General features: G+C 37.2%; 1 protein-coding gene across 3 annotated transcripts in view; it reads right to left on the minus strand.

The window, feature by feature from the left end:
• Positions 1 to 1053: 1053 nt before the first annotated feature.
• The window catches only part of SCAF4 (SR-related CTD associated factor 4), a 46846-nt gene continuing 20288 nt past the window's right edge, over positions 1054 to 27611 (minus strand). For 2 of the 3 annotated variants that reach the window (XM_062598287.1, XM_062598279.1), the window contains 12 exons: positions 26320 to 26428; positions 25772 to 25939; positions 24550 to 24635; positions 22934 to 23124; positions 20656 to 20756; positions 19466 to 19579; positions 18642 to 18798; positions 16897 to 17051; positions 10674 to 10836; positions 10459 to 10539; positions 10161 to 10349; positions 1054 to 2255 (listed from right to left, as the gene is read on the minus strand). In XM_062598287.1, the coding sequence (XP_062454271.1) occupies positions 1420 to 2255; positions 10161 to 10349; positions 10459 to 10539; positions 10674 to 10836; positions 16897 to 17051; positions 18642 to 18798; positions 19466 to 19579; positions 20656 to 20756; positions 22934 to 23124; positions 24550 to 24635; positions 25772 to 25939; positions 26320 to 26428 (2350 nt within the window). In that variant the 3' untranslated portion in view covers positions 1054 to 1419. Of the gene's footprint in view, positions 2256 to 6666; positions 8064 to 10160; positions 10350 to 10458; positions 10540 to 10673; positions 10837 to 16896; positions 17052 to 18641; positions 18799 to 19465; positions 19580 to 20655; positions 20757 to 22933; positions 23125 to 24549; positions 24636 to 25771; positions 25940 to 26319; positions 26429 to 27611 lie in introns of those variants that run through there. The other variant, XM_062598293.1, reaches the window with a different exon arrangement.

Here is a 27611-nt window from a genome sequence, read left to right on the forward strand (position 1 = left end):
GGAGAAAAAATATGCACAGGATTCATACAATTTTTCCACTACACTTCTAGAGTATAACAAGCTTCAACTGAATGTCTGGTGCAATCTGAGCCTCATCTTCTGGTGCATGGGCTAATCAATAAGAGAATATGTCTAAACACTGAATTTCAAGGGCTCTGTGACTCTGCACGATTTCATGTAACAGTCTCTTAAAACTGTTTGCACCTGAAGGGTAAACTACTAGAACTAGTATTTGCCCTCTTAAAATTTGACAAAAGTATTTAAATGATACGGAGAGAAGGTGGCAAAACTTACACAAATACAAGAATATGCATTCGTTTTCCATCAGTTTGATAGGTACAACACTGAGTAAAAATTTTAAACCTACCTCTTGCTGGATTACAGGAGGTAGATATCGTTAACACAGACAACAGTAACAGCCTAGATTTGTGTGAATGAACAGGCAGCATTTTAAAATCCTTAAGCACCCTCCCACTTCCCTACCTTTTCCCGGCCCCATTTAAAAAAAATAGGTTAGCATTTTATATTGTGATTTGGTGTCTTTGATTTCTCTTCCAGCCCACTTTCCAAAAAGCATCAATGAATAACAAGTACAAAAGATGCTGAACTGGTGTGCTTCCTAGCCCACCACACACAATAATTTTATAACATTACAAGCAGAGCAGACTATGTCTGAAGGTGTCCACTTTTTAAAAAAGGCTAATTAGGGAACCATTTACCACAGAACCAATTGGAGGGAAAAAAGAAAAAAGAAAAAAACCTTGATTGCAAACATAAACAGTTACCTCTTCAATTAACATTTTAAAACCACTAACTTTTACCTAGTATGGTCAAGTAGATCATTAAAATGCAGCAATCTAAAAATCAAAATGACTATTACAAATAAAAATTTGCTTCTGTGAATAGCTACACAAACAGATGTATTTCTTTTAACAAATATAAACAAAACAGTCTAATTTAGACTCCAGTACAGCATTAACAGTTCAAACTTTAAGATGTTGAACAATCCTTTTCCACTTCAGTGCAGTGTAGGAAGAATAGCACACATTAAAGTTTGTTACGAAAATAGAGTTTATTAAAAACACATCCCTATTGTTTCGAGGAGCTTTCACCGTTACCTTTTCTTAAATTAAAAAAAAAATAGAAAGCACTTCTACTTCTGATTTGTAAACTTTTTAAAGTCAAAACTTTAAAAAAGTTACAGCAAAAATGGGTAATATTTTAATCATATCTTCAGTATTTTGTGTTATGTTGTGGCTATTTTAAATAGAAGGGAAGCAATCAAATTGCTTACAATTCCCCACCAACTACTGAGGGGCTGTGATATAAGCAGAAGCAAGTATAATACAGCAGACTGTACAACTCTAAAGCTCTACACTCCAACAAATGTCACTGTCTGATTTTGACAAGTTCCAGTCTCTAACGAGGAGCCTCCGCAACTGAGCCAATATCCTTCTCGGCTTGTTCCACAGATGAGGTAGCCTCAGGTGTTAACTCTTCATCAGGTTTTACACCCATAGGTTCAGACTCTCCTTTAGTAAGTTCTGAAACAATGTCTGCGTCTTCCATTTTGCCACTGTGAGACTCATGGTTTTTGTCACCATCTGCCCTGTCTGTCATCTCAGGTTTCTCCTTTCCTCGGTTTTCTTCCTTGTCTCTACGAGACTCCCGATCTCTAGAATCTCTGTCTCGATGGCCACTGGAGCGCCTGTTTCTGTCCTCCAAGTCTCTGTGTCTGTCACGCTCAGGGCTTCTCCTTCCCCACTCTCTCCTCTCACGATTACCGAGGCGCTCGTGGTCTCTGTCATCGTTGCGGTTACCGTAGCGCTCGCGATCGTTTTCTACCCGATTTCCAAAAGATCTCCTTCCAAACCTCTCCTGGTCTCTGTTAGGAGTGAAAGTCTGCCTATCATTCCTGAACTGCCTTCCATCCCTATTCTCCTCCGGGCCGCCCGGTCCTCCGCTGCCTGGCATCCCCCCAGGTCTCACGAAATGCCCGGGGGGTGGGAACGGGGTTTTCATTCCGTGAGGGGGAGGCATCCCAAAGCCCCCTGGCCCAGGCGGGGGGCCTCTGTGCATCATGTGGGGAGGCATGTGTCGCGGTGGCATCAAGGGAAACCGCTGCAGAGGCGGCGGGGGCATCCCTGGCGGTCGCTGGAGGGGTATCAAACCAGGCCGGGCTCCTAAGAGGCCAGTGGATGGAGTCTGCAGCCCAACGACCGGAGCTGGTGGGGGTGGCGCAACTGCTTGAGTACCTGCAACAGACAAACACACACACACAAATAAAAATAAAAATAAAAGCCACGGGTTGACAGGCAGGAGCAGCAGCATTTTTACAGGCTCAGGAGTTCTATTTGGAACTGTCTCCTGAAACAAGTAACGGGTGAGGGTGGGGGTGCATGCATCAAACCACTTGCTGGTTTAATGAGAAACTTAACTTACTGCAAAGAGAACATATAGATTTTATGCTGATATTTGTTTTACACTAAAAGTAATTAATACTCAAACGGATAAACTACTCATCCTAAAGGCTTCACCTGTGAAGAAGCAGTTGCCATTTTGCAGGTAGAGCTCTCAAGCACAGTTCACTGCTGTGCTTTTGTCAGCTGGCTCCTGACTGTACACCTTCCTAATAAATTATGCTTTCCCTGTTTCCTAATTAATTAAGACATTGCATCTCCTTTAGCTAACCTTAAAAAAAAAGCTTTCCCCCATATTATAAACATGTCCACATCATATCATCTGGTGATAATACTTGAGGTTGGACCTGGGTCAACAGCAAGATTTTCAAAGTGCAGAAGAGGCAGCGGATACAAACTAAGCCATGAAGCCAGCGTGAAGGTCAGAACAGGACAGTGGGAGGAAACAGATTATGAACAGCTCAATTTACCATTCCAGGCCAAATGGCTACAATAAAGTTTAGTTTTAGTAAACTGAACCTTGCAATGTAAACTAAAAAGAAAGAAAACATCAAAGTTTTGGACATTTTTAATGCAGTTTTCCATCCGTCACAGCACATACCCAAGGCCAACTAGTTTCCATTTGTACACCTGGACTCTTGTTTAGCATGGTCCTCAGGAGAGTTAAAAAAAAAAAAAATCTAAAACCCCCCACTCTCAAAACACGCTGTTTGCGGTTGCTCAGCCCAATGCCTGTTGACATCAACACAAGCAGCAGCGAATCAAAACGAACTGAAGAGTCCTCAGCTCCAGAGGAGTACTTCATCCAAAGCACTGTGCGCAAGCCTGTCACGCATGTCTGCTTTTGTTTCAACTGGTAACACTACTGTCTCATCTTCCGCGTGGCTTTTAAATTGGCTGTGCCCCATGCTCTTCTGCTCACTAGCAGTCATATTTACCTGCAAATAAGCCCCACATCTGAGAAAGCACATGAGCAGAACACGTGTTTTTGTTTTTAAACGTGACTGCCACAATTCATTAGAAACCATCAACAGTTCTTAGGAGAACAAGCGAAAAAAACCATCTCTCCTCTCTCTTCTAAGAAGTTTGTTGAGACCATAAAGAATGCTTTATTTCTGACTCTATCAATTAAAAATGAAAGTTAAGAATACAGGTTACATACAATTTTGTAACTCCTATCCCTGGTAAAAGTGAAACTTCAAACAGCTATGTAAACTAATACACACTAGTACTAAATATTTAGCGAAGTATCATCACTGAAAACTTCACTTTGATTTCAACTTAATGAGTAAAATGGAGCAGATATCCCAACTAAAGTTTCACTCATTTGCAAGGCTTCTCCTCAGCAACTTATTTAGCAGTTCTATCCCAACTAAGCTTGAGCCTCCTGAAAAATGCATTTAATGCCTTTCACTACACCACTTCTTACACTAAATTACTCCCAGAACCTTCTCCAGCAGAAACCTTTTGATCTTAATGCCCTTTATATTCACATTGGAAGGAAATTATATATTGCTGATCAGTAAGTAGAGCTTAGGTAGCAAAGACATCAATATTCTTCCAGTCCATGGTATCATCTTACCTTCCCCTCCAAGCAGTCACTTCTAAGACAGGATATGCTACATCAACGCTCTTTTGACAGAAATGATCAACCACCAACAGTTTACTTTTTGCTTTTCTTTTTTAATTTTAAAATGAGCAGCCCACCCCTGCTCTTGCATTCCAAAGCAGGGCAATAAACCACCTACTTTAAACTCCTTCGTGTAACTTCATACTGTGCAGATCTGACGAGACAGACATATGGCTAGTGAAGTCTTCCAAGAATTTTATTTTGCTCATTTTTAGACTTGGGGATATTCTTGCTTTTATATTGCAATTTTTTTCCTCCAGAAGATTTAGTAAAGCATAAAGGCATAACTGATACACCACAAGTCAAAGAGGGTAAGCGAATACTTTTGCTCTATGGCAATAGAGTAGGTGAGTGTATGAAAGCATGAATGTGAAGTGTGAAGAAGATATTTTTAAACAAGTACCAGTAATTTAACATCTCAATCTTATTTCCACACAAAATTAACCATAGAAGAAATGTAAAGGTACCTAGAAACCACTCTCTTTCAATCAGGACTGCATCATTTGGGCAGCTGAACAATTTTTATTTTAAATAAATCTACTTAAGTTTTTAGGTCGTAGTACTCTGTAGAAAGTACTACTAGTTTCTTTACAGTGCTGACAAGTCAGGCACTAGTTAAAAATTTACTCCAGAAGAACTGTCCAGAAACACATCCAAGTTTACTGAAAGTTAATGGCACAGACTGCATGTGCAATTTAAGATCCCTGTTATCTCAGAAAGACACTTAGGTAAAATTTATTCAAGTTTCTCAAACTTGAAAAGAAATACTAGAGCTCCTAGAGAAGAAATAAAAGGATTTAATGACCATCTCATACATGCGCAGACAAGTGATACAATATATCTGCCCCAGCACATATTTGTTCCTAAGTGCAAGTCTTTCCAAAACCTTTTCTTCTTGCTAATGGAATCTCCATCCATCCATTTCACCAACTGTTCATTCTGCATGACTTAGTTAAGACATGGCTTTTATTACTGGTCTTATAATGCTCAGACCTTGCACCTAATATGTTAAGTTCATTTCGTTCAAATGTGTAAAACTATACATTGCTTCCACAACTTATTTCTATTTGTGACTTTTACCAGCAATGCATGCTGTAAGGTCCTCAGAACTCAAGAAATGTGTTTAATATGAAGAGCTCAGATATAAATATACTAGAATAACCCATCATCAACCCCATGAGTGTTACTTCAGAGATATAAGAACAATCACACAGTGCTACAAGTTTCATAATTTCACTTTACTCATCAGGCATAGCTCAAAATTGCTACAGCTGTCCTGAAGAAGTATCTTCTATCCAGAGAGGCCACAGTAGTCTTCCTTACTGTTTGATAAATTAAGTAAAAAGTCAGATTTCCATATCACTGGAATTCCGGTTCTCATTATCTTCTCTTCTGGCTGGAGAAAGCCCATGTTCCCTTGTGACAGTTATCAGAGTTAGAAATGCTAACAGAGGTGAGAAGTGTAGCATTTGATTTTTTTTTTTTTTTAACAGAATGCTGCCCAATAAGTGATTCCATCCCGTATCTCCTATAATCTGTTAAATTATTTCTCAGCTGTGCTGCTACAAGAAAGCAAGTGAAGAAACGGTATTTAACATACCAATCTTGCTTCAAATACACTTCCTTCTGGAAATACGACAGAAAGACATATGGGAACAAGAAGTCAAAAGCTTAGGATACTAGCAGAACAACAGGCTCAAGGTTTACACCACAAGTTTGATGCTGAAATTATGCAACATTTAGCATGCCACATTAATGTTGTGCAGTCAGGCTGCAGGGGGATGCTTCCTCTTAAAACTAGAATATTAACTACTATCAGGACATTCTTGGAAATGGTACAAAACAGTGTTTTAAGTTTTTCATCTTTCTCTGTAGTTTTATACAGAATCCTTTAGAACAGGCCAAGACTGTAAAGACAGACCCCTAAATGTAAGTGCCTAAGTATGGACTCTTCAACTAACTTGCCAATATTTCCCAGGGTAGTTAAAGCCAATCACTGAAGCCAATAGGAGTTTGCTCCTATTCACTAAAAAATCTTATACAAGGATGTAAGAGTCAAACTACACAAATGTACAGTGTTGGTTACAGGTATCAGATTTCTAAAATTCCTGCTTTATAAAACATGCACATTAAACTGATCCAGGTCAAGTGAATCATGAAGGCAGAATTTAATTTTGTGAATGGTGCTTGAGAATTCATGTTTACCTCTCCCCTGAACTCTCATTCAGTAGTAATATCTGCATGAATGTAGAATTCATATATGTAGTTAGGAAACATGCAGTGTTTGTTAGGCTTTTAACATGTGCTATCACAAAAAAAAATTGGAAATGTAGTAAGTTTATCATTGTTAATATCCTGTATTAATAAAAAGTTGAATAATTCCTTTTTACAGGATCCACTTTATAATACACTAATACTCTGGTTAGCTCAGATAATATTACACTGTCTTTTATACTTTAATGCAGATTACAAAAAGAACATGTAGCTACTTGGGAGCAAACCAGCAAGGGAGAAAAGACTAATACTTCAGCGTGCTTTAACAGGAAATGAATACCAAGCTCCATGAGAACTATGGTATACTAATTTTTGATAATATGTAATAATCAATGTAGGAATTTTGTTAAAAAGAGCATTAGACCATGCCTACAAAACTGCAAACTGGTGCATTTAATTAAGATAATGGATCACAGAAGCTGAATAAAACAAAGCATCTGCAACAGCAATTTATTACTGGTCCAAATTACAGCATTTGCTCAGCACTCAGACCAAGTTGACAAATCAAACCCTATCACTTTCTGCAGTAGTTGCATGTAAAAAGAATCTAAAAAACTTTGCTCTGCAGATCATTTAAAATATATGAGCACATACTCACAAAAATCAGTTACAATCTGGATCATCTTGTCCAAATTAAGAACAAGCAGCTGTAACAGCAGTGAATATGATCAAGGATACAACTAAATTAAAACAACCTGAAGGTGTTTTTTTTTTTTTTTTTTTTTTTAGAAATTAGCACAAAAAATTTAGACACAATGTCCACAAGGGATCACTGCTCTGGAGCCACAAACATGCCACTGTTTGAAGTGATGGAAGAATTACATTGCAGGAATGAATGAAATTAGTGGAGATGAAACAGAATGTAACTTACATTACTAAGAAAGCATATGAAATCTTACAATAATCCATCAATTTAGAATTACTTTATAACATATCTTCCATTAAAAAAAATGGACAGATAGATAAGCTTCATTTTGAAGTTACAAAAGTTAGGAGAGTTCCTGTATTTTTACAGGTTACATAAGGTATTCTCAGACAAGGTTTTGGGGTTCAGATTTCTATAAGAGTCTCTTCAGAGCAATCTTCATTCTTTGAATTCAGCTTGCTGAAGCATGTTCTTCTATCCTGCCCACAATATCCGAAGAACATTTCTTCATTCTTCTTGTTAAACTACTGAAGCCCCTTCATCCCTATTTCCCCAAGCAGAGTCCTCACGATATACTTCATGATGCTGTCAGACAAAATCTTTCTTCTATGTTCTTATCTCAGCTTTGAAAACCACATCATGGGCATGTTTAAGCAGCAGTTTAAGAGGACTTCATGAGAAACTAGTCACATAACCAGTCATCTATTCACACTGCTAAACCATATACTTGAGAACACAAGGTCCTTCAGTCTGAAGCATCTGATGTCCTTTGCTTAGTTTCCCATGGCAAACTGAAGGTGATGCTGTACCTACTTGTTTGCTTTGTCCAGTTCACATGTCTCAGACCTGTACAAGCACTAAGGCTACATTTAAATGGTCAGACCTGCAAGTACTTCTGGGCTCCTGGACTTGGATGCATATGTAGATTGCATCTCATGTCCGCACAGGTGGTGAAACCCTGGCACACTCCATTTCCCATGTTTTGATTTCCCTAGGGATGAAACCTGACACATAGAATGAAAAGGAATGATGACACAGTCTGGCCAACTCTTGAATTCAGATGATGGGGAGGGCAAGATGTCTTCCTTGCAATCTAGATACAGCATAAATGGTCGGGGGACACAAAAAAAAAAAAAAAAAAAAAAAAAAAAAATCACTTCTCATGTTTTTCTTCCAGCTTAGGGAGAGATCAGATCTGGTCTCTCATATGCAGAGTTAAGCTCAACTGCTCAGTGAATCAAAGTGTTTTTAAGACAGGAGTCATTTGTCTCAACTTACTGAAAAGATTTAAGAGCAAAAGATACTGATACTAGGTTTTTTTTAATCTTTAATCATGTAAAATGTCATAATCTCTATTTCTGCTAGTTTTGTTGTATCTTACATCTCCTTGTGAACAGTCCCCTGTAACTCTGAAATGTCAGGATGGAAGGATTTTACATAACTACTTGATTTTATAACTTCTGCTTGAAATAAGACACTTATCAACATAAAATGCAATTACTTGAAAAAGAAACAGAGGGCTCTTAGTACTTCAGTTCTCCTACATTGTAAACGCACATATTAAGACAAACTTGTAATCTTAAATAACAAACAAAAACCCTATCTCTCTGACCCCTTGTTGATGAGACTGACTATATGGCAACTCCATCCTCAACAATCCCAAACACAAGCTAATAAAAATGAAGGTAAATCCTTGATTTTTTAATTTATCAAATTCAGTTTCCTTGAGTTTGTAAGAGTAATAGAGCCACATAAGCAACATGGACATTTAATTTACTTCATTTCAATCTTCATTTTATAAAAGATGTTTCTTCTGTATACAGTGATACAGCACACCGCAGAGTAACTTAATGCATTTCAAAGGCTTGGAATAAAAAGTTCAGGTTATGATGTGTAAGACATGAAAACATGAAACTTCAAATAATTGTAATATAGTATTACAAAATTATTAAAAATGTCATTTAGCCATTAAGATATGTGTGTCTTGAAAAAATGTACAGTCAGGTAATCCTTATCACTATAGAACTCTCAGCCCATGATGAACATGAAAACTCTCTTCACCAAAGGATTTTTCTTAAACCAGTCTATATTTGTCAAATGGTCAAGATACTCTCAAAACAACTATTTACTGTTTTCGGATGTCTGCTCTGACAGACTCCATAAGCAGCCTGATTTTTTAAATGAGAAGAGGCTCACTAAAAAGTTCACTTAGAAGGGTGTCATTTTGAGCTTCCAACATGAAATATCCAAAAATCACTAGTCACAGTTGGAAAATTTACACATCAAATCCAAAAGAGCAATAAGCTCTCAGAGAGAGAGGAAAAAAAAAAAAAAAAAAACAAAAAAAAACTTAGTTTGTTCTGCAGCTAGCAATGCACATTTTTGGGCATAAACACACTTAACATTTTCGTGTCCTTGCCATGCTCTCATTTAGAGGTCAAAAGCACATAATTGGAACAATCCTATTATAATTAGTAGGAAACTTACAGTGCCTTTTGAGTATATACTTGACACTGAACCATAAAGTGCCATCCTAAAATAACTATTTAGCAGACCCTTGTAACATTAAACAGCATGCAATCTCTTTAAAAATCTGAAAAAATATGAGAAATAATCTATGTAAGGTATCTGAAGTTAACTTGTTTCGCTTGTTGAAATAGTATATTCATAAAAAGGTTTCAAAACCTGTTACATAAGGTTTAATAAAAGTTGTTTTTTATTTTTATTAAAATAAATGTATTCCATACAGAAAAAATGTCATTTTCATAGATTAAAAAAATAGTTTTAAAAGAATACTCTTCTGCTATATGTTTATAGCCATTATACATGTAATAGTTAAGCCTAAAATACAGTTCATGTCACACAAATGTTTTTTGTTAAGATTATCTTTTATATACTATGAACTGCAGTTTGTTGAACTAGACAGCATCTCATTCTGTCTTGAATTGTAATTTAAAATTTACTGCTTTTTTGTTTCTTCATAAAATAACAATAACACTAGTCTTACTGCTTCTTCTGTGCAAAATCAAGCCTTTAAAAATTATTTAAAAGCTAAACAGGACAGAAATTTGAACAAATGTTGAAAAATCCACTTTAGTTTCCCATAAACTGTAAATGAGTAGCAAAACAAAAATCTTAATTTAAATTCAGGAAACAATAAACTGAAGAATATATATGAAAAAGAACTTACCAAGAAGTGGAATAGCTTGGGTAACAGGAGCAGGTACATTAGTAGGTGCTACAGGAGGTGGAACAGTCCCGTACATTTTAGAACTATCACTGGTTTCAGTATTCCCTCTGGATCCAGAAACCACTGTAGGGATGGGATTTCCAACAGATGCATCTTTTGTAGTGTCTTCATTTACACCAGCTGCTGTAGCTAAGAAACAATTGCATTGACATTAAAAAAAAAAAAAAAAAAAAAGTCAGTTTCTCTGCCTGTATGGTATCTTTTTCTATAGCCACTTGCCTAAGACTCAAACACTTACAATTGGGGATGTTTACTGCTGGAGTGTGAGGAACAGATACTGGAGGAGTTATAGGTGGAGGTGGTCCAGGAGGAAGAAAGCCTATAAGAAAAGTACATATTAACATAGCATATCGCTTTTCCAAAATCTGGTGGTGTAGCTTATGTTGCAAATACTTTTACTGGCTATGTGATTAAAAAAATGGACTTAGTATTTCTAGAAATACATAAATATACCTGGGGGTAAATGCATTGGGTTAAACCCGGGTCGTAAAAACGGAGGTGGTGGTGGCGGCGGCACCCCAGGAGCAAATCCAGGAGGTGGGATTCCTAAAGGTGCTGTGAAAGCAGGTGGTTGGAGTGCACCAACCACAGGAGGACCTGATGGATGTGGCGGAACCTATGAAGAGGAAAAAAGTGTTATATCAAGGCTGAATGGATTATGTGTTGTTTAAATGCAGACTTCTTTCTTCTGTGCTTGGTCCATCAAAACAAGAAAATTTAAGCTATCTTAAATTACATTGCAATAAGGTGTCTTAAATAATTCATCTAATTAGAAGTCAAAGAACTCCAGCTTAAAATATCAACATTAATCTTGTTTGCCTCTGTTCTTAAAGAAAGAATGATCCTCTGTGGTAAAGCAATGCTAAGACATGCTGATCTATCATCTAAATATAGCCTTTATACAGTAGTTGGACTAAATTTTACTAATCAGCATGATATACTATTATGCACGTAACTTTGGAACTATTAAAAAGACTATTTATTTAAACTACTTGAGTTTGCATACTACATTATAATGACTTTTACTTCCTTGGTCAATTATTATTATTATGATTTTCATTCCAATTCATGTGAAGCGGCTTCTGGATTGAAGCCAATCTAAAATAAATCAACCGTCAAAATAGTTTTCATTAATACAAAAACTACATTATATACTACTAATTAATAGCCTCTATATTAGAGTGTCACTTTTAGTTTTATAATAATCTGCTGACTGGGCCCAAGTATAAAGCTAAGCTCACTGAACAGGATGTGGAAAACTACCGCATATGACATAACATGAGAAATTGGCAGAGGTGACAGATAATGTGAAACACTGACAAAACTTAAGAGAGAGCACCATGAAGGACTGCTGGTTTTTGATGGTGGTTAAGGGGGTGTTATGTGAACAACCACCAAACTTCACAGGGGGGAGAATTGTGGGGACTTTTCAGGGAACAGGACTTTGTAAGGCCACGGTGCCAGAAATACCATACAAGGCCAAGATTAATTGGATGAACATTAATTTTGAGTAACCCTCGAGGTGCTTCCATTAATCACAACTAAAAACTAGGGAAAGTGCTTCAAAAATCTTGTAACCTAACAGCCTTGGTAGGTCTTCTTTTGTTTGTTTTAAAGAGCGATAATCCTCCAAAGGAAAACAACTTCAGAAAAGTAGCTAGTGATAGAATTGCTGACTGCAGTAATTTTCAATTAAGCAAGTGTGTACATACAGAACGCGAATATAACAAAGAATCAAAATGGGGTATCAATAAGGTAAAAGATTTAAAATAGATGGGAAATTAGTTAAGTGCTCTCAGTACTTAATAGGTTAGAAGTTGGGAAAATTGTGGATGAAGCATATGACTTCCAAATTTTTCCAGTTTTCTTCCAAAAAGTTAACATTCTAATGTGTATTTGTAACTAACGTGTTAAAACTTTTCCTTTAAACAAAGGGAGAGAAAAGGTGGTGGTAAAAAAAAATAAAAATAAATAAATCTATGCATAGATGTCATAATGTCTGATTTAAAGTTAGATTTAAAGCATGTAAGTTTCTCTGTTAAAGAGATGAAACCAACAGATAATAAACACTGACAAGTAATACACACAGAGGAATGGTGAAGTTTAAGAATAACAGGTAATGAATTAGATAAAACAGAAATGCTACTGAGCAGAGCCTTTATTAATGGGGAGTCAAATACTGGGAAAAATTTATTCCAGTAGCAACACTAGGACTTGGAATAATTAACCTCTCAATAATTCACGCTGAGAATACCCGGTGCATCAGGTTTGGCCTACGTCCAGGTACAACTGTTCCTTATTGCATACCTCTCAGACCGAGAGCCTCAAAGAAGAAAAATAGGCCTAGTCTACTTACACTGCTTCAAGAGAGGTAAATATGCAAGAGCACCTGGAGTCCCCAGGAAAGGCTGCCAGGGAGGAGCTAATTTCAAATGCAAGGGGTAAATGATGGACCAATACACAATTGCTACATGCACATATTTGAAGAAGGAATGTAGGATTGGGTAATACAGCCAGAAATTTGGCAAGTACACACTCAAGTTGGATCTTGGTTTCTAGCGAGCAACCCATTGAGAAGGGACTTCGGGTTGGGCTGGAAAACTTATGGGAGGGTTGGCCACAGCAAGCCCCTCAAACTTCAATACATGACCCCCAGCAAAAAACATGTTAGAACTGACACAACTGGTAACTTTCAACTGAAATTAATTCTAGATAACCAAGAAATGGATTTAACTTGATCTTTAACACTGCAATATAACTTAAAAATAAATATGGACGTACGCTCAGAGTAGCCACTGAGATGGATTACCCAGACCTGCAGGAGGGGGACCATAACCAGCAACAGTTCAGGTACGTGAACTGACAGGGAAGAGCAGCGCTCACTCCAGTAACACAAAGCAAGTAAAGCATTCCACCTAGCTTGCCAACAGCCAAGGACCCTGTGGCTGAGAAGAGGCTGTGGGAGCTCTCAAGGCCAAAGAACTAGACTTACCTACATGGGCTTTTACTCTTACAGGGACATTATTGATTTTAAGTGCCTTACTATATACAGGTTGCATTAAAGGGTGAAGGCAGTGCCAGCAATGACAGGTCAGATTGCAGCTACTTGCACCTCTCGCTGGTAACGTACAGCAGCGCTGGGCTCCCACCCATGTGTGGGCAACCCACTTAAGGGGTACCATGGGAGGCTCATTCCAGCTCTACCAGAGAGCAGAGTGATGCAGCTCCTTCTGATCGTACCTTTAAGTGGAGGAATGTTAGGGCTGCAGGCAGGTGACAAAGACTAGGCCCTGGCCTGAAGTGAAGCTAACTGAACAGGATGTGAGAAACTACTGGACACAACATTAGAAACTGCCAGAGGTCACAGACAACAACACGAGCTGACAAAAGTTACAGACAGCACGGTGAGGGATGACTGAATTTTGCAGGTGGTTAAGGGGAGTGTTATATGAGCAATGACCAAACTTCACAGTGGATTGGAGAAGAACCCTGAGGATCTTTCAGGGAGCAGGACCTTGCAAGGCCGGCACCACCAAGGTAACCATATCCAGGAATACCATACAAGAATGGTATTACCTAGGTAATGGTATCACAGTTATATAGATTTATGTATAGATTGAGCAAAATTGGGACCAACAAGGAAAAAGTAATTTGAAGAGAGTTGTTTACTTGGGAGAAGATTTAGTCAGAGAAAGGGAGGAACAAGCACAGCAAAAAAGGTGGTCAAGAAGCAAGAAAAGGAAGAATAAGATATGGCAACCATGCAGCCAGAGCTGCTTGGGGGTACCTGTTAGGTAGCCCTGTGCTTGATCACCACAGCCTAAATCAGGACAATGCAGCAAACTTGCTGTCCTGGCACATCATGTATATAAATGATGCCTTCATGGTCAGAGGGACTGACCAGGGTGGACAGGGTGCTTTCCCTGGTTGCCAGGGGAGCACCCACACAGATGGAGCGTGCTGGCATCACTGGGCCAACACTAATTCCAGATTTGACAGAACGAGCGGCTACCCACTACTTTGTGGCAACCTCCATACATCTTACAGCCCTAAACACTGAAGCCAAGTAAGAATGAAAGCAACTCTACTTGCATCACAAGCAAAACCACATCAGCTAGATAAATTGCAAAAGTATTTAAAAAGTGATTTAAAGAACAACAACAGAAAGTTCAATGAACTGCTTTCTTTAAGTATTATGTCACATTTACATATCTGAATAGCAAAAAAAGGGTTACTTTTACCACTAACACCATTTATATCATCACAGCTAAACCAAATTTGTAAGTTTTGAGAACTATTTACAAATCATTGAACTATTTTAATTTATAGCACCCTGGAGAAGACAACTATGAGTGAAGATAGGGACAAAGACCAAGTCTGGCTCCCCGATCCTAGTCTGAAGGGCAACTCTTCTATCTGGAGAGCAGCTCTGCAGAGAAGGAGTTGGGAGTGCTGGTGGATGACAAGTTGACCACGAGCCAGCAACGTGCCCTTGTGGCCAGAAAGGCCAATGGTCTCCTGGGGTGCATCAGGAAGACTGCTGCCAGCAGACTGAGGAAGGCAATCCCGCCCCTCTACTCAGCCCTGGGGAAGCCTCATCTCGAGGACTGCGTCCAGTTCTGGGCTCCCTAGTCCAAGAGAGACATGGAGCTGCTGCAGAGAGTCCAGCGTAGGGCTACGAAGATGATCAGAGAGCTGGAGCACCTGCCCTATGAGGAACGGCTGCGAGAGCTGGGCCTCTTCAGCCTGGGGAAGGGAAGACTGAGGGGGGATCTTACCAATGTGTACAAGTACCTGAAGGGAGGGTGTCAAGGGGACGGGGACAAACTCTTTTCAGTTGTCCCGTGTGACAGGACAAGAGGCAATGGGCAGAAATTGAACCACAGGAAGTTCTACCTGAATGTGAGGGGGAATTTCTTCACTGTGAGAGTGACAGAGCCCAGAGAGGTTGTGGAGTCTCCTTCTCTGGAGATCTTCAAGGCCTGCCTGGATGCAACCCTGTCTACCATGCTCTAGGTGACCCTGCTTGAGCAGGGAGGTTGAACTAGATGATCTCCAGAGATCCCTTTCAACCTTACTGATTCTATGATTCTATGAATTTGCAAAGACCGCAGGAAAAGTTTCTTTGCTATAGTAAAAAACAACTGGAACAAACTATCTTCGCTCTCACGTTATGAAACTGGTGGGTTTCTTATTCACAGTTTGTTTTTCAGAATAAATTCTATTAAAATAAAAAACATCACCAACATTAATTAGTTTATTTTAATTTTAGCTAATTGGTATTAAAGCTCTCTGAAATTCAAAAATTGACCCACATGTTCATTTTCTGAAAATACTTTACAGCATTACAAGAATTCAGTGTCAGATCATCAAAATTCAACGTTTCACATTCTGAAATCACGGGGCTGGCTAAATTATTTTTGTCTTTGAATAATTTGAGTTCAGGATCTCAACATTTCACGTTCTGAAATCATGGGGCTGGCTAAATTATTTTTTTCTTTGAATAATTTGAGTTCAGGATCTTTTCTGAGTATCTGTCATATTGTGGTTCACAAATCATATTTTCCCAAGATTTAAAATAGTTTTATTCAAACTTTTTCCTTTTTGGAGAAGGTACTATTTTAAGTGACCCAAAAAACTAATACAATAAAAGAAGTAAGAATCTTTTCTCAATCAGTAAAGCTAAAAGAAAAACAGATTATAAAACATTGGAGGGAATAAAATATCATGCAGTGATAGTTAACAGTAAAATTTTAGACAGAGCTGTTTTAAAGAATGAATATACAACAACAACTTTGACTGAAGAAGCCAGATAGCAGCAAATAAACAGCATGAAAATTTTTAAATCGAATTTCCAAAGGCTATTCAAAAAAAAAAAAAAAAAAAGCAATTTGCTTATTCTACAAGGTTTATAACTTATTTAAACCATTTTACAAAGTTTATAACTTATTTAAACCAAGAGCAAGGGAAATTAGCTAAAAAGAATCAAAAAAAAAATCATGCAATCATAAAACAAAGGATGCAACTCACCCTATAATAAAAAGAATCTACTGTAATAACTTATTCTGGATTGAGATATTAGAGATTTACGTTACTTTGAAGAAAGATCTGATAGGCTTTCTGAAGAAAGATTCTGCAGGCTTCCCTGCATTAGCATTTTGGTTTAAAGCAGCATGAGTTTTTGAAACAAATCCTCCATCATTCCCACTAACTATGTGTTGACTCAGTTCCCAGGACTGTTTGGGTACAGGCTACATCCCTTTCCAAAGGAACGAAACCTGAAGTTCTGTTCCTGCTGGACATAAAATGGGCTCCAAACCCTAACGAACTTGGTTTTTCAAGTCTTCCATTGCCACTGTGACTTAGCAGAACAGGAAAAGCTCCTCAGTTACACTGTGTCGCTCTCTTATAAGAGAGAAAGGTCAAGTAACTGATTTCAGGTGCTTACTAGATTTAGAGCACAGGAAAATCCCCTATGTAAGTGGCCAGCATGGCCAGTCTGCTAACAAGAGCAGTTACAACTGAGGATAACGACATGAAATGTACAAACAAAATCAACTATTCAAGCTATCAATCATCATGTGTCCTCCCTCCCTGTAACTTACGTATTGCTACCCTAAATTATTATTTAAAGTTTTATTTGAGATAGCCAGAGCAAATGAGAAGCAACTCTCACCTGTGGAGGAGGTACAGTTATTGGTGCAGGCATGGGAACGGGAATTGGAACAGGTAAAGCTTTGGGTATAGGAGACACTGGCTCATTATGTGTAGCTTCTGCACCTCCATTTTGAGCTACTTCATTTTCAGACTTCTTGGGAATCCCCTTCCACTCTACATTAAAAAAAAAAGGAAAAAAAAGAAAAAAAGAAAAAGAAAATCAGTAGTTCAGCAGAAGTGGACAAATAGTCAAGTACTGCCATGTAAAATCGGTATGTTTTATGATGTTTAAAACAATGAACCAGGCTAAAAAATACGTTTTTCAAATAATGAGAAGCCCATAGCAATAAGAATTATTTAAAGGGTATTTCTGAAGATAAAAATCTCCAAATTACTTTGAATACAGTACACCAAACCACTGGCACTGAAGCATGGTAAGTAAATCTATTCCTTTCATTAGTCACTTCACAGTTCAGTTCTTTGCATTGACTGCGTGTATGCATGGCCAGGATTCTAAAGCATATTACCTATAACAAAAACAGTAAGGCTGTTTTGAGACAAGCTTTCAATAGATTTCATTATTCTAGGGCAATCTGAAGAGTTATTTTTGAAAACTCAATATTTACAGCTCAAAGCAAAATGAGAATACAACAGTACAGAATCACAGCAAAGTAAAAGGAACATCAAATACAGGTTTAAATTGATTTTAGAGCAGAAACACAGCTTCTGCTGTCTGTCAATACCTCTTGAGAAAAGCCAGCTGAGGAAGACAAAGGTGAGGAGACAAAAGGAGGCATCATGGAAAAGAGGAAAAAAAAATTGAGACTGGAACACACTACAGTTATGTTTATTACTAATTGGACTTTCATTTACAAAACACACTTGATTTATTTGTGTGCAGTTCTCATGAAGAGATGTTACTGTTTAGATTAACAGCCACCTAGCTACGGCAAACTAGATAGAATGACGTAACAGTCAAATCACATTTCAGTAGCTAGACAGCACATCATTCAATGCTTGCATAGTTAAAATCAGCAAAGTAATCTAGAGTATCAGTTCAAAGATAAATGCAGTACTTACATAAAAACTGAAATTATTTATTATGCTTAAAACCACATCAGCTAGCACTAAAGCTTATCACTAGCAATTCTGTATCGATATAACCTGTAACTGATTGAAGCTACTGATTATAACAGGTGTAATTTTCTTAATTTAAACAAAAAAAAAAAACTGCTATTTTCACTGCTTACATACAAAATAATGAAGATTCTATTTAGGTCAAAATAATACAACACTTGCTAAAGGAACTGAAGCTCTTACATGCATGAAAACAAAAGGCAGTTTGAAGGGAAATATTTAAGGTGCTGTCAGCTCAGCTGCTACGCAGGTACTTCAAATGCAAGCTCTCTTGCCAGGAATACCTCCCACAAACCGGAGGGGGTCTGTGCTGGCTCGGGGCTGCCAAGTACCACACGCTCCCGAGGTGGATTACTGTCAAGGGCAAACTGCAGCGCAGCTGACAGGTCCAAGCAGTTGTTTAGCCCAATCTCTCCTTGCACTAGAATTGCAAAATGCCTAGTAACAGACTGCTGCTGACTACTTAGGCACTCTCTGCAATCCACAAGATACACATACTCCATCTCTTAGACATTTGAAGGCTTTTATATGCAACTTAAACAGTCAGGAAAGTCAGCCACACCAACTTCAGCACACAGCATAAAGGACAACTATTTAAAAACATCTTAAGGTCTAGCAACATTTTACCTGGACTAAGAGTTTCGTTGTCCAGCATTCCCCCTTCACAAAAGCTTTCAAGATCTTCAGGTTTCACTTTGTCCCATGGTATGTAGGTAACACCCAATTCTACATCCCAATACTGCTTGTAATCTGGCTTTATTCCTTTATTCAAAGCCCATGCAATCTTGGGAAAAAATACATGTAGTCAGTAAAACGTTTTCATTTTAAATGTTTTAATTTTCAGTTTTCAAAGAACAGCATTATAGTTTGAGGTTAGGAAGCAAAAGTGAATACTCCAATTGAAACAGCAGGAAAAATACTCTGAAATAAGAGTTACTTAAAGCAGAATTAGTTCTTATGAGCTATTCTGGCTTGATTCTTGCATACAATTTCTAGAAGTGGTTTCAATTCAGCTAACTTTATTTTGCTTAGAGAACAGCGCCACTCTCAAGTATGACATTCTACAAAAGAAAGAACTTTGCTAATAAATGAGTTCTACTGTATTTATTAGTACTCTTTGAAGCATTACCATATATAATTAAACTCAGTTATAAGAAAAAATAACTAGCATCAAGAAAAACATAGTTAACAGTCAGCTGTGATGATTAAAAGAAGGACACCCTTTTTGCTGGTCAAAGATGATATTACCAGCAATCTTTTATGGAATCTAATTCATTAGGGAAACGAAATATATTATAGAATAGAAAGAATACTTACAAATAAAAGCACAGTTCATTTACATAAAATTACAAAACAGCCTATGTAGAATACATAGTCTAGAATACATTAAAAAAGATTACAATAATTTTAGAACAATTTGACACTTTCCAAAAAATAAAAAATAAAAATACCTTTATAGATTTCTGATTGACTTTGAAGTTGCCTCGGCTCAATTTTTGTAGGGCACGATAAGCATCTTGTCTGTGCACCATTACAATATAGGCACATCCTCTAGGCGGTATCATCTGTTTGCATTTTAAGAAAAAACATTAGTTTTGCTGCCACAATAACAACGTAATGAACAACATAAAAGTTTAATTACACTTAGCTGGAGCATCAGCAGGTTTCTCAGAAAAGACTATAGAAGTATGAAATGTTTAAGTGTTTGTAGACCTACGACAGCAAGCATCTTCCTGAAATAAGAACTTCTGGCAAATGAGAAGCAGCTTCATACATGCAAGGCTTATAACTGTATTCCATGTGAGAAGAAGGATTAGTGTTGCATATTTAATCCTTAAAATGGCTAAAAACTAGTATTCATGCAAGTGCTGTGGCCTTGGAATTAGTTAATCTGTTGGAAGAATCAATAAGCTCTAATATCTCACTTTGTTCCAAATCACACAAATTGCCAACTACTCCTTCATATTCAATTTTATCTGCAGGTTTACTAAAACAGTTATTATTTTTAATGTATCTGAGGGGAAAAAACTCTATCTTGTTTTAAACAATTTGGAAAGTGCAAGAAAGTCACAACCACAAGAAGTTAAGTTTGTTTCGTTTTTTAAAACAATTGCATAGCTACTGGAACACAGCCATTGTTCATACATAAAATATCCTTAACATAACAAATCTTAACAACATTTTTCCAAGGTTATATCTAAAAGAGAAACAAGCAAAAGCAACTAAAACACTAGCTGAGTGTCTACAATTTTATAACCAGACAACAGAACAGACTAGAAAAACAAACTCAGTAGCACAGTATTTACACCGTACCTACCTCCTCAAAGGCCTTTTATCATTCCATTCTCATCAGAGAAAGCATGAGTTTATGAAAATGAGATAATCTTCTGAATTAACCCCACGGGCATTCTTTTTTTAAAATGGAAACCTACACTAAAGCAACTGTCTTATTTTTCTTCCACAAAGTGCACAAATGTATTGAGTTCACAGGTTAGAACACACAGATATGCTGTCAGAATACAGAGAAGACACCTGTTGATTACTACAAATGTATCAAAAAATTTTGGCTTAATGTAGACTGAAAAGCCTTTTTGTAACCAAGACATACGAAAGTAGCTTGTACTACACCATTTATACTTACATTTATTGATTCAATTGGGCCAAACTCTTCCAAAAGACTTCCAACATCCTGTTGAGTAGTCCTTTTGTCAAGTTGTCCTACCCAAAGCGTAGTACTGCAGACTACAATCAAAAAGAGTTAACACAGGCTTTAAAATCACTTATAAATATAGATTTCATAAGGCAAAAATGTTAAAATACTCATGTTAAGAGTCACTTATGACATTCAAATGAAAAAGCCTGCTAGTATTAAAATATTTCTTAATCTTTAAAAAGACTTCTTTCAAATATTCCATTTAATCTGCCTGGAGCTGAGTTAAGAGAGTTAACCACAGCAACTACATCACAATCATTGTTAGAACACACTCACTAGTAAGCTCTCTAGTTAATGAATATTAAAGTGACTTGCAAGTTCAGACTATGAGCTCTGCAAATCATAAAAAGGAAAAAAGAGCTTTGCTGCTAACACTGCTCCGCAAAATATCCAACACATATGGTGGATATTCTGCAATAAGGTAACTCATTACTAGGAAATCCAAGCTACAGGCCAGCATCACAAGTTACAGACGGTACTTACTAGCAAGACGATAGTTAGACTGTTTATGGTGACACACCCATTACTAGTGAGATTTCCTCCAGAATGTGGTGACAAATCAACTACAATGAGTAATAGAACTTATATCCTCTTTAGTGACCTATTCAATGCCATTTCCTTCTATGGTTAAGAGAAAAATTACTGAAAGGAGATTTTTCTGTCATGAAAGAGTAAGCAACATGCTTATATCTCACTTCATTTTTCAAGCTAATAAAATATTAGATGAGATCAAAATATCCTATTCTCTGAAGACTTAAGGCAACTTTCAACACTCATCTCTGCTTTCCCCACTATGTGACACACAGCTGCTAGACTTAAGGAGTCTGATGGGATGGAATCTGGGAGAGACACTGGCAAAAAGTGTATGTTAAATCACTGCTGGTAAGCTTTTAAACTAACAGCCACCAAATTTTGCCATTCTTTTAAATTAATGGTATTGTCATCTCCAAGGTTTTTAAGCTTTTGTCCCTTTACATCAAGAAGAATATCCTCATTTTACTTGATAATTACAGGGAAGATTTCACATCCCCAGGAAATATTCAGAAGACAACAACCACATTTTGTCTGTAAACACAGGCAAAGCCAAGATTATTTCAGAATTCAGAACATTAGCCTTTGACATTTCTAAGTCAAAGCTCCTCTACAGATTTAAGAGGCACAGAACGTTGAATCATTATAGAAATTACGATCACGTGCTCAACTGCTTGTTGTTCTACTTTACCTTACATGTCTCAAAGGAAAGAAAAGAAAAACATGTTTCAGATTTTTTTCTTCCTCATTTTAGAGCCAAAATATTTCCAACTTAAGAGATATTCCAAAAAGGCCAGATTGTTTAACATAAGGGTAAGGAAGAACAGGGATGTAGTGAATCAATTCTTACCAGTTTTAATATAGTTGCAAAAATAAATAACAGCACAGTTTATTCTTGCTTTGTTCTGATGAGTCCCAAGGACCATATCAAATAGCACCAAACTCAAGAAAAAGGGACAAAGAAAGAAAGAGGGATCTGGACCAGAGAAAGTGTTCCAAATAGCACTAAGCTGTCCACCACCTTCACCTGATACATAGGTTCTTTCCTTGAGGTCACCAAAGACAAAGTCAAATTTCTTTGAAGAGCAAGGAAGCCAAAATCTGAACTTATATCTTATATGTTACTAAACTGACAATACTTATCTAAACTCAGCCTCTGCTCTCTAGCACTGTAAGAACAGGAAACAGAGCAGAGAAAGACAAAACGGTTTGAAGTTATAAAACCTAATTCCTTCCCCCTCCCGACATACTGAACTGTCTCTTGCACATGTTTTGGCAAGATGCTAGTTGGTAAGGATTAAAGAGTAACACATCAGTGAATTATTTCATCAGATTAAGAGTTGTCTGGGATAGCCTGAGCAGACATATATACAGACAAGATAAAAAATTTTTTTTGGTCTAATAGATATAAGCAACGTTTTCCTTCACATTTATAATTCTTCTCTACGTTTGTCTTATTAGCGTTAGCTCCTACATAGGCATTCGTTTGAAAGCACAGTAATTTATTTACATTTTCTCACATATTGGGGTTGCGCACGATATTGAGCACAATAGTGGCAACAAATACTAGGCACAAAAAACCCCAAATCCATAAGGAAAGCGCTGAGCATCAGAAAAATAGTACTAATAGAACTTGCTAAGTATCATCAACAATAAACAGAAAGAATGAACTTACCACTAACAGTTTCTGACTTTATCTGAGGAAGGCCTTTTGACCTGCGTTCCCTCTCTCTTTCACGTTCACGCCTTTCTTGTGACCGAGACTTAGGAGAGTGTCGGCGTCTATCCCTCGATCGAGAGCGAGATCGACGATGACGTGATCTTCGAGATCTGGAGCCAGATCTTGAACGCCTCCTCTTAGGTGACCTAGTTTAAACATTTACATTCAATCTCTCTGACCCAGACACCAACAGGGAGAGAGAGATAGCTACTTCACATATTTAACTAATCAGGCATGAGTTCAGTTATAAAAAAATATATATATAACAAAAATAAATAAATAAATCCAGGTCCATTCACATGCATTTAGAACTACAGAAAACTATTACAGCAGCACTCCAGCTAAAGAGTTAATTAGTTTTAAATTTCTAATCTTCTCTGTATCAGTTTTGTAGTGAAGTGAGTATCAAAACTATGTTATGCTATTATAGAAAGAAAATGGCATCTGCTTAAAGGAGAAAAATGTTAATTGCTTTTACAAAAGAACTGCTAAAAAAGTTAAAAATAAATTCTGCCAGTGAAATTATATTTAACACTGGGATCAAAATCTAAGCAACTCAAGGTCTGAAAGAGAGAGTAAACTTCCAAAGAAGTCATATAAAGTTTGGCAAAGGGGAGGACTGGTAATTAAGTAGATGGTTTTGCTTTAGTACCGGAGCCAGATCTGTTAGGTCATGGAAACTGCCTCTCTGACAGGCAAAGGACCATAGCACATTGGATCACACATCTCTTCATAAGAAAAGTGTCTTTCAATTGCAAACAAAATTAAATTATCATATTTTGCCTCCCTAAAATTTAGTCAGCATTGACAGATATGAAAGTTATTCTCTGCTACTAAAAAAGAACTGTATGGATCTCCAGTTTTCCTCAGAAGGCAGCTGCTGGCTTTCGGAGGTACACAAATCCTTAAGTCACTAATTTGCTTCCCATTAACAGCGCGTTAAAGTAACATTCAATAGTTAGCTGAATTTATCCTCATGACTCCCCTGAGAGGCAAGAGATTGAAAGGGTTTCTCCCCTGAAAAAGGGAAACTTGAGTAAAGTCCTTAGCAGTTCGACTCCTCCAAGAAATTCACTAGGGTTGTCCATACTGGGAATAAAACAAGGACAATAATTTCTTACAAATAAACCTTGAGTTAAATCAAAAAGGGACATCACTGCTAAATACATCTTTTGGCATTCATTAATAGAACCCAAGCTGTACAGCAGATTTGGGTACCTAAGAAAAGCAACCACAAAAGCAAGCACACAGAACAGGGCATCCGTGTAGCCAACAGGGAATAGAGGTAACAGGATTGTGTCCTAGGGCATTGGAAATGAACTTCAGCAGCAGTTCAAGGAGTTAAGCTCACCTCTCAGCTTTTCACTGTTCTCTCACAGTTAACAGTTACGCCCTCCCTTCCCCATGGTAGAACTGGCAGCACAATATCAGACTATCTGAGCTGCAGATAGTCTAGCTCTCCTCAGTACTCATAAAAAACACTTTCAAATTCTGGACATGAAGTTTCTTACGTTAAAATCCAATACTTGACATAATACATATCCCCGTTAAAAGAACTTCCACTAATTTACCTTGATGCAGATCTAGATCTTGACTTTCTGTTGTCAGAAGCATGTCTTTTTCCTTCTTGAATAGGGGGCTGTTCCACTTCCATATCCTAAAATATTCAGTTCGATTGTTGTTAGTCTGAGCATTTTATTTCATTTTGTGCCTTAATTGAATTACCCAGCACTAAAATTATACTGAATATTCATGTATGTGAAATTGAAATGTAATGCAATACTTCTCAGAAACTTCACCACTACTTTATAGTTACTAACAGGAAGACAGTTCAGTATTACCTGAATTTACTGTGAAAACATATTAAAAATAGCTTATACAAAAATCACATCTTCAGTTCATAAATTAATATAAATATACAGAAAACCCTAACCAACACCGTAAGATAGTTCTGCTGGAAGGAATCCAAAACATACTGCATTTTGCCTTTTTCTAGAACTAGTGAGATCACAGGTCTTCACATAAAGACAGCTTAGTACCATTTTTCTCATTTTAAAATTTCCTTTTCTTGGAATAAAAGAGGTAAATACATTCACTTGCTGAGAGCATATCATAATTTTCAATATCCCTACAAGTTCCTTAAAAACTCTTTTAAAAGCTTTTTTCAGATACAGAATATTAGCACCTACTTTAGGAACTCCTATAATTTTATTTATTTATTTATTAATAAAGGCTCAAATAGTCTTGTTCTTTGATTTCCTCTTAACAAGCCAGTTACTGAACGGACAATGCCCTCCAAAACTTCAGGAACAGGAGCAAGGTGTTTACATACACTCCCTCCTCCTTTTTTTTTTTTTTTTTAAAAAAATAAAACTTTTACAGACTTCTGAGCCCTCTTCCACTATTTCAGAGACCCAGTGAGCCCTTCAAAACTAGCTTTTTCAAATAGTTTCTCTCCAGAATGAGATTATGTTGTTAGAACTCTGGTGAACAAAAGATGCCTCTGAAGCATGATGGAGACAGTAAAAGGACAATGAGGGGAACTGAGAAGTGGACAACCAAGATGCAATCCAAAGTCTTTCACAGAAAAAGGCATACAACATACACATGCTGCTTCAAATATCATACTTGTCATGTAGCACTATGGCTATCCAAATTTCTCTTGGATAAGCTACCATCATAGCCATCTCCAGACATCGTTATCATGGTATTTCTTCTCCTGAAGAAACTACGTATATTTGAGAAAGTTAAATATTAGAACACAAGTACTTATTTATTGGAAAGGGTCCTCACCTGCTGATGTGTTTTCTGCATATGTGTTTCACTCTGTACCGGGAAAGGAGACTGAAAAGTTTGCTGCACAGTTGGTGTTGGTGGAATCACAGGCTGAGCCATGGGTGGAAACTGCGGGGTAGGCAGGAGACCGAAACTTGGCATTTGCCCATTAGGAGGAAGTGGAACCTGTAGGGAGAAAAAAAAAAAAAAAAAAAAAAAAAACTTCCAGTTAGGATAAAATTATATTAGATTTTCCAGTTTGCTCAGAGTAAAATTGTCCCTCTGCTCCAAAGTCACAATATAAAGCCAGAAGCCTGAAAAAGACGAAACAGGTTAAGCACCTTATATGTAAACCTAGAAATAAAAAACATTCTTCAAAGATGTATTAGAACAGAGAATGAAAACAACTTTCTTTAGAAAGTCAGCAAGCCAAGCCATATTCACTCTTCACTTAGCAGAAGCTTCCTTGCTTCTCCACCAAAGAAAAGATCAAAACACAAAAGACTAAGATAACAATTTTAAAATCAAAGCATCTTTAACAAATAATAATAATAATAAAAAGTTACCTGGTGGCGCATTGGATCCTGTTGTATTCCCATCATTCGTTGCTGAAAAGGATCCATATTTTGGAGTTGTGGAAATACTTGCTGTTGCATACCTTCTCCTGGAAATCCACTAAAACCAGTAATATTTTGGTGAGAAAAGTTAATACAAACACAGGGTTTTTTGCCCTTTTTAAAAAATATTCCTATGTACATTTACACATTCTTGCTTCAAATTTAGAAAGAAAATGATCTTAAGATCCTACTTCTCTTCTAAAAAGCACAAACAAGCCCAGGAAGAAGGGCTTCCTTATCTCTTCTCCATTGTAAGAGGAGTCCATTAACATTTAAAAAAAATGACATATAAACACTGCATGTTTAAACCTCTTTTTCCCCTGCACTTACACAATTCTGATAAACTCCTCAGTCTATAGAAGCGTTTCATGAAGGGTATCAACCTTAGGCTAACTATCTTTCTTACCAATTCCTCTATCAGAAGCAACAGAAATGAAACCTTTTCCTCAAGGAAAAATACATTTGCCATACTTTTGCTGGAAAAACCCCCAACCCTTTGGTCTCCAAGCTTTGGAGCAGAACCTTGAAATCTGGGAGGCATTTAGGGCAGAGAGAGGAGAAGGGATATGTGCATCTCACTGGGATTAAAGTAATGCCATTCACTTCCTGATTCAACACACAGAATGGACAGTGCTCAGGGAATTAATGAGGTTTGTGCAGTTAACAGGACCTGTTTACAGGATGCTGTTCATATAACAAACTAAACAAGATTTCAGGAAGATAAAGGAATTTCATGGTGACGTGAATGGAACTGTGCAGTGTTTTGAGGTACAGGTGCCCTACAATTCTTAAATGATTCTGGACAGTCCAATTTTTCATAGCGAGCATCTTTCATTTTGTATGCACAGAACAAGACTACATGAATCCAATTTTCAAAAGCATCTTACGCAACTACAAAGTAATAAGGACAACGGCTTTAGAGTGCTGTAAACAGTATAAACATGCTGAAAAGCCCAGTCCAGTGATGTTGATTGGGAATATACAAACAGTGGATATGTTTGACCTACCTCATCTTTCTGAACTCCAGAGTTCCCATCTGTATAATAGGAAAAATGCTACAAATTTACCTAAAAGGCATGTCAATTAACTAATATTTGTGGAACATTAAAGCGCTTAAGGTGATGAACACAGTAAGAAAGGTAATGACAAAGTTATTGATTCTGTTTTTCAGAGCAGGGTTTGGATGGCATATACAGAAAATAAGACATGGGGCCACATATTGAAGCAGGGAAAAAAGAAAT

The sequence above is a fragment of the Rhea pennata genome, chromosome 1, assembly GCF_028389875.1.
Source record: "Rhea pennata isolate bPtePen1 chromosome 1, bPtePen1.pri, whole genome shotgun sequence".
Classification (NCBI taxonomy): Eukaryota; Metazoa; Chordata; class Aves; order Rheiformes; family Rheidae; genus Rhea; species Rhea pennata.